Genomic DNA, 8,110 nt, shown 5'->3' on the forward strand with positions numbered 1-8,110 from the left:
ATAGAAACTGAATAAATTATGTAACTCAAACACTACATAAAAATGAAAAAGTTAAAAGCGAATATAAATGATTTCATATATCAATATATGGATAAATTTTAATTTTCAATAGAGAATATGAAAAATTTGGATAATAAATGAGAATAATTTTGGTCATTAGTGCTATTAGCTCCTTTTACTTTCTTCCCTTTATTTCATTATTAATGTCATTTATATTATTATCTTAAATTATTTAATTTTATTTTCTATTTTTTGTTATTAATTTATACTAATTTATATATATGTGTGTAATAATATCTATAATAAAAAAATAGAATAACACCCTTCTTAGTCTAGCATTGATATTTTTTTTTTAATCACATTTTTTCTAATTTTTAAAAACTGATAATTTTACATTAATTTTATAAAATAGCAACAATAACTATATATAATTCGTATAATCATTAGTGCTATTAAGTTCTTTTACTTCATCCTCTTATTCCTTTTCCTTATGTTTTTTTTAATTCCTAGAAATATATTATTGAAACTTATTAAGAATTGCAAAAAGTAATTTTACAAAATTTGTTTGTTTTTTTAATTGTTTTTCAATAATATTATACACTATCGTTTAATTTACTTTAATTGCATTTTTCCTAATTTTTAAAGTCTATAAGCTACTTAAAACAATTCAATACAAACACCTCTTTATATTTAAAAGCCCAAAATCTGTGTGGAAAAAAATATTTGAAAATATATTGAAATTCTATAATTTTTAATGGTTATTACAGTGTCAATTCTTTGCTAATATTTCTTTTTTCCTTTTGAGTTTTTTATTATTACTCATTTTGATTGTTTTTTAATATCGATTTTGAATAACATGTAATGGTATTTTTTATGGGAACATAGTGTTAAATAAGATTTAATGAAAAATTGACGTGATAGCAAAAAAAGGGAAGAAAGAATGTAATGAATAAAGTAGATTCGAAATATTAGTTTTTACAATTTTTTTTCATTTGAGATGCGATTTTAAATATGCATAGTCCATTTAAAAATTCAACATCTTTGTATCTTTTAAGTAGGTGTTCGGACATAGATTTTAAAAAATAAATAATGTTATTTATTTTTTTTACGAGGGAAATCTAATTCAAAAAAATAATTATCTTTTCTTTTGATTATTTTTATGGCGTTTCACCTTAATTTAATGATTTATTTTATTTTTTGGTATCATTTGTTGATATGTAAAAGAAAAAATTGTGAATTTAAGTAAAATATTATTTATTTTAATTTAATTTTTGAAATATTAATACCACGCGAAGCGCGGTTCAGTTGACTACTAGTATATATTTCTCTTTCCTTAATTGTAATTAAACCTTATTTTCTATTAAGGATAATTTTTTTCCTTGGTGATTTGTAATTAAAACTTTATTTTCCATAAAGGCCAAATACATACGCAGGTCCCTAAAGTTGTTCGCGCTTTTCCCCCAGGTACCTCAACTAACCAAGATTCCTATTAAATCCTTTAACCCCCTATAATTTGATCCTTTTAAATATTTTTGGCTGATGTGGAGCCAAACGTGATCTCACGTCCTTTAAGCGCGTGCAGACTCTTTAAAAGCGCTGATGTGGATCTTGAACCACCCACCAACGATCTTCTTCCCCCTTTTAACCCTAATTTCTCCCATTCTTCCATTATTTCTCCTCTTTTCTTTCTCTTCATCATTATTTCTCCTCTTTACCTCATTATATTATATCTCTTTTTCATTGATTTCTTCTTAATCATCAAGTTCCAATGTCGAATTTATCTTCTTCATCGATTTCTTCTTCTTCAATTGCGAAAATCGTCTGCAATTCCTTCAACAAAACACTCAAAATCACTTTAAAATCTAAGAATTTCAGCTGTAAAAGTCATTGAAAGGGAGAGATTCTTAGGGTTTTCTCGTTTAGAAACGGATTAGAAGTGATTTGGGGGGAATTGATTTTTAGGTTTGATGACTTAATATGTGGCACTGACGTGTAATTGGGTTGGAGTGTATTGGTCAAAATTTCCACGCGGGGAAGGTTCATCTCACGCGCCTAATTACCAAAAATAATTTATTGAAATTTGGCTCCACATCAGCCAAGAATATTTAAAAGGATCAAATTATAGGGGGTTAAACGATTTATTAGGAATCTTGGTTAGTTGAGGTACCTGGGGGAAAAGCGCGAACAACTTTAGGGACCTGCGTATGTATTTGGCCTTCCATAAAGGAAGATTGTCTACTTTATTTTCCATAAAGAAAGATTGTTTTTTCATGACGATGCAATTAATGCTATACACATTTAATATAATATAAAAGGCATACTATTTAGTATGATTTTTTTAAAAAAATATTGAGATAATAAATAAATAAAAATCCTGACTTTTAAGAGGTGTCATATCACTGTTTTGAAATTCTAACTTTTTATATATATATATAGATTAATACAGAAGCAGTTTCGATGACTGATTATATATATATCATATATTTATTATTTATATATAAATAGAACGCAAGAAATGCCTTTTATCCGAAAAAATGAACCCCTCATCAAAATCTCCTCAAATTTTGATTATTTTACCTGTTTAAATCAAAAGTAAATCCATGGTAGTCACGTTGGCTGTTGTATAAAGGTTGTTGCCACTTGCCACCCCCTACGTATTCCATCACGGCTCCACCCATTCAAAGCAAAATACCAAAGACTCACAGCTGCAGAAATCTTAGGCTTTCAAAATCTCACCCAAACCCTTCTCAATTCCTAGGGTTTCGAATTATCCTACTCTACAAACGACTGCTGCAATTTCACGCTATTGCCTTTATGTTACATAATAAATGCGTACATATACGAATATACATACTCCTTGCAGGAACTTTTCACTTGCGTTGATTGAAGATATCGAAGCCTGACAGTGGTTTTGAGATGACGGACGAGGGTTTAGAGAGGGAAAATGGCGGATTAACGTCTATGGAATCGATTGAGTCACGGTGGGTATTTCAGGACGAGGATGATTTGGATATCGATAGTGGTGATCGAGATACTGTGGATGGAGATGATGATTCGACAACATGCAATGGCATGGAATTGGAGTCTGATGATGAGGATAATGTGGAGCAGAAACTGATCCGTACTGGTCCTCGTATTGATTCGTTTGATGTCGAAGCTCTTGAAGTTCCCGGTGTTCAAAAGAACGACTTTGAGGTGAGTGAACTATCGGTAATTTCTTTAATTGGCATTGCTAGTAGTAGTCCTACTAATTTCCAAACTATTACAACAATAATTATGTCTTAAACAGTAAAACTATTTGAGATCTGCTATAAATATATGTATATCCATTCACTCTATTTGGCCAATGTCATTCCGTATTGATAATGGTGAAAAAATGGAAAGTTGAAGTTGGTTTTACATGTGTTGTTAGTATAGCCAGCAGCTGGTGCTGCTTTGTACTGCTGTTCTTTCCTTCCATGATCAACTTGTTATTCAATTTATTTGCTGTGAGGTCAAAGAATGAACTGAAATGTGGAGTCTGTTGATGCTCATCTGATGTACTAGAGGTAGATAAACAGAAGATTAGAAGGACTTGAATAGACAGAAAGGTCTAGTTCTTAGAGAAAGAAGCAACAAACTCAAGTTTGTTATAAGAAGGAATGAACACTGGATGTAGGTGCATGCTCCAATTTCTTAGTAATCAGAGACGCATTTATCTTCTTCCTCCAATTTATTGATGGCAATGTTCTCAGTTAAACTTAAATCTGCAAAGCTGACATTTACTTCAGCTGCTGAAACTTTGCACTCTCTCCCACTAAATTTTTGCACTCTCCTAGTGATGCATTTTACAGCTCTTCAATGCCAATACATTTCACATTATCAAATGAAAATCTTGTCTGTTCTGTGACGGTTAATCACAAGAATCTTTCACTTAGTGTTGTTTAAGTTTGTCAGGGAGTTTCATTTTTTTTTGACTAAGCTAATGCCCTTTGTTCAAGTTCACTATTGGCCATTGCTTGATATAGCTTCTTTGCCAGTTACTATGAGTGACTTGAAATAACTTTGTAGCAATTAGAAGAACTTCAGTTACCTTCTTGTTAGAGACAACATTTCCAATCTAGAGGGAGACCAGGCTAAAAGTCATTTCATGGCTTTACTGTAGAAAAATAAGGCGTGAAATGACTATCCCCCAAACTTGAGGCTGTGTGGAGAGGACTAAATATTTTAGGCAGAAGAAATGGCTGAAAGCCAGCATCTTGCAGTGAATGATCTGAAAATATTGCTGCCTGCAAATCTTATAAAAGGAAAATGTTGCTGTCAGCAAACTAGGCTCAAATCAAGGCACAAATGGGCCAAGAATCTACGATCTAGTACTGTATACAACATAAGAGGTAATGATGCTTAACAGATGAGCTAACACCAGCTAATCACAATGGGCCTAGTTAGGCTCTAATAACAAATATTTTAGAATGATGCACTGAAGGGTTTTTGTTATACGGTCAATGAAGTGAGTGAAATCTTGGAGACCAAACTCAAATCCCAATTTCTGGTGTTTGCCCATGCCTTGGTGGACAGGGTTACCTTATCTATACCTGTGCTGGTGAAGGTTCCAAGTATCCAGAGGAACAGTTTAGGTGTGCATAAAGTTGGACCAAACACCACTGTTATTAAACAAATTTATAAAATGATATAGTTATTATAAGCTTCTAAAGTTGGCATTTACTTTAAAATGTTGAGTGCATCTTCGTGTCTCTTATAATTTTTTGCAAAAGCTTCTTTTGAGCCAATACCAAGCCAGGGACAAATAACAGATATCAATTTTTTCGGGAAAAATTGATTTCTTTTTTAACATTTGTTTGAAAATAACTCTTTACCAATTTCTTGTTCTTCTTTTTTTGTGCAAAAATTCAGCTTCAAAATTTTGAAGCATTACCACCTAAAAACTGAAAGTTCTTACTTTCCTGGTACTGTGGTTGAAAAATATTTTTACAAATAGTATCTTATTTTTTTTGGGCAAAAAAAACTCTTCATCAAAATTTTGAAGTAAACACCACCTATGTTTCTTGACCACGTCAACCACTGATCAGGGATATACTTAATTTGAGAACCTTTACCTTTTATTTGCTTTTGGCTTTGCTTAATTCCTTCTTCTCGGCATTATTAGGCGTGAAAACCATGAAGTGCTTTAAATTCTGCTGGAAGCGCAAAGAGCAAATAAAGTGTGGGAATTAATTAAAAAAGGCGCAATTGAGGAGGACAATAAAATATACATGTAATACAATAAAATAAGAATAAACATAAACAACAATTATTTGCATCAAACGAAGATTGAAATAGTTATTGTGTAGTGCTGTCTTCTTCAATACATAACCTTTAGGCAATCACTGATGAGACTCAAGCCTTAGCGGCTCGGTGTCTGAACTAAAGCATTGGATAAGGGAAGCAAAGCACTCGCCTACCTATTTTGCACCTTGTGCAGGGATTTAAGCATGCCTCAGATGAGTGTTATTTGACTTGTGTTTTGGCTAAACTTGGTAGATTTAAGCAAAGCACTCGCCTGATTTTTCTGTTAACTTCATTCAACAAAGGTCCTTTCCAGAGAATGATTGTTTTTATTTGACTTGTGTTTTGGCTAAACATGGTAGGTTTTGATTTTTGAACGATAGATGCAGAATTAACTAAATTTTGCGTGTATTTTGCAGGATGTCTCAGTGGGTAGAGCAATCCTATTGGCCTTTCAGACACTTGGAGTTGTTTTTGGCGATGTGGGAACGAGTCCCTTGTATACATTTAGTGTGATGTTTAGTAAGGCCCCAGTCAATTGCAATGAAGATGTTCTTGGTGCATTATCTCTGGTTTTATATACTTTGATCCTCATTCCCTTGGTTAAATATGTCCTAATTGTTGTTTGGGCCAATGATGACGGTGAAGGTAAGCTGACAGTTGAACTTGGCTAGTTGTTTCACAACACTTACCACATTACACTTCATGTTTTGTGTCTTCTGATTTATTCAATTAGTTGGTTAATAACTGCAGGTGGTACCTTTGCTTTGTACTCATTGCTTTGTAGGCATGCAAAGGTTAATCTTCTCCCCAATCAACTACGGTCAGATGCTCGCATATCAAGCTTTAGACTGAAGGTTCCATCTCCAGAACTTGAGAGGTCCTTAAAAATAAAAGAAAGACTAGAAGCTTCATTGACATTGAAAAAGCTTCTTCTGATGTTAGTTCTTGTTGGCACTTCAATGGTGATTGCTGATGGTGTTGTTACACCTGCTATGTCAGGTATCCTAGGACATTGTACAAAATTTGTTGGTCCTCTGGGATCTTTTTCTTCTGTGTAATTTATCTTCCTTATTTCTTTTTTGTACTTAATATTAGTTTTAAACTATTGTGGATGCAGTAATGTCTGCTGTTGGTGGCTTAAAAGTTGGACTTTCTGGGGTTACGCAAGGTAATGTTATCTGTACAATATTGTTCACTTCATGAAACAGAAAGCGTTTTAAAAGTTGGACTTTCTGGGGTTAAGCAAGGTAATGTTATCTGTACAATATTGTTCACTTCATGAAACAGAAAGCGTTTCCATCTTTATCTAAAAGTTTCACAAGCTGAAATAGTCCTACAAAATTATGTGCTCATTACTTTTGTTATATCACCCCTTTAGAGACGTCTGTGAAAATTGAACTTTATCTAGAAGGTAAGATATCTTTGCAAAATATGACACAAGCTAATCAAGAAGTGGTTCAAATTTGCTCTATACTCGGTCTACGTGCAACGAAATGTAAACCTCATTGCCATCACCTAGCTCAGTAATTGAAGGATTTTATGATTATGTTGCAGGTTGCTTTGTGTCACAAGATTGATTGCTTAAGAAAAACAAGTGTGTGATATGCGATATTGCCATCATGAACTTAATGTTCGCCTTATTATATGATGATGTAGTGTTTTTACTATCCTTTTGTTATTGGATGAACATATTTAGTGTTTCCGTAGTTTGATATAGGTTTGATGCTGCCCAATTACTCTTTTAAGTATTTGTTCTTTGCATCTCGTGGTGATGAAGTTCATAACTATAATTGCAAAATTATTGTCACTTAAGCTCAATGAATTTAGTTGAGGGAAGAGGATCTTGTTAGTTTATTAGGCTAGCTGGTAAAATTGTAGATCTGATAACCTGGGCCAACAAACACTGAAAAAAGGGTATCTTGGTGCACCAGGCATCCACCTGTGGTTATGCAGTGTCCGGGGATGGGCCGGAAGCTATGAGGGTGTGATGTAAACGACTTAACTTGATCTGGATCGATCATCAATGGCTGATTCTGTAGCTCAAACCTGGAGACAACCTACCTTACTGATGCTCCAAGGCTCTACCTGACAATAATGTTATAAAACTGCTAAAACAAAATCTACAATGTTATATGACTTTCTAGCATCAGACGAGAAAATGAATTCCATCCACTCTTTTATAATTGTGCACCTTTAAGCCCTTTTTGCTACAAGTTTCTTAGGTTTTGTTTTCTTTTGCAGATCAAGTAGTGATGATCTCGGTGGCATGTCTTGTAATTCTCTTCAGCGTACAGAAGTATGGGACAAGTAAAGTGGGTCTTGTAGTTGGCCCAGCTTTGTTTATATGGTTTTGTTCCCTGGGTGGTATTGGTGTCTACAACCTCATTAAGTATGATTCTCATGTTTGGAGGGCATTTAATCCTGTTCACATGTACTATTATTTCAAGCGCAACTCAGCAAAGGCCTGGTACTCTCTTGGTGGCTGTCTTTTGTGTGCAACAGGTAGACACCTGTGAACTGATTCTTTCTGATAGCTGATGTAATTTGATTGGCAGAAAATTAAACGGCTTGTTCTATGTATTTTTTCTTTTCTTGGGGTTTAGTCGAGTTGATTCAAGAAGGTTGATGCAGCTCCGTTGAGCTTTCTCTCCATATGTTGGTTATTTTTCTTGCATATTGGCCCAGCATGAGATGGTTTGCATGTCACTTCATATATATATACCTGCAAACTTATTGCTGAGAAACATCATTTTTAATCCATCCATTTCTTATTTTCTCTCCCATCCCCCTCAGGGAGTTCAATTTAAACGCAGCGTCACTGTAAACCCCCCCCCCCCCCCCC

The 8,110-nt window shown here is 33.8% G+C and overlaps 1 protein-coding gene across 1 annotated transcript in view; it reads left to right on the plus strand.

Moving 5' to 3' along the window:
• Window positions 1–2,916: 2,916 nt before the first annotated feature.
• Window positions 2,917–8,110, plus strand: part of LOC107002351 (potassium transporter 7-like) — a 10,593-nt gene continuing 5,399 nt past the window's right edge. The window contains exons 1-5 of the mRNA XM_015200332.2: window positions 2,917–3,195; window positions 5,685–5,913; window positions 6,019–6,267; window positions 6,386–6,436; window positions 7,510–7,770. Coding sequence (XP_015055818.1) covers window positions 2,917–3,195; window positions 5,685–5,913; window positions 6,019–6,267; window positions 6,386–6,436; window positions 7,510–7,770 — 1,069 coding nt within the window. The remainder of the gene's footprint in view (window positions 3,196–5,684; window positions 5,914–6,018; window positions 6,268–6,385; window positions 6,437–7,509; window positions 7,771–8,110) is intronic.

Source organism: Solanum pennellii, chromosome 1, assembly GCF_001406875.1.
Source record: "Solanum pennellii chromosome 1, SPENNV200".
Lineage (NCBI taxonomy): Eukaryota > Viridiplantae > Streptophyta > Magnoliopsida > Solanales > Solanaceae > Solanum > Solanum pennellii.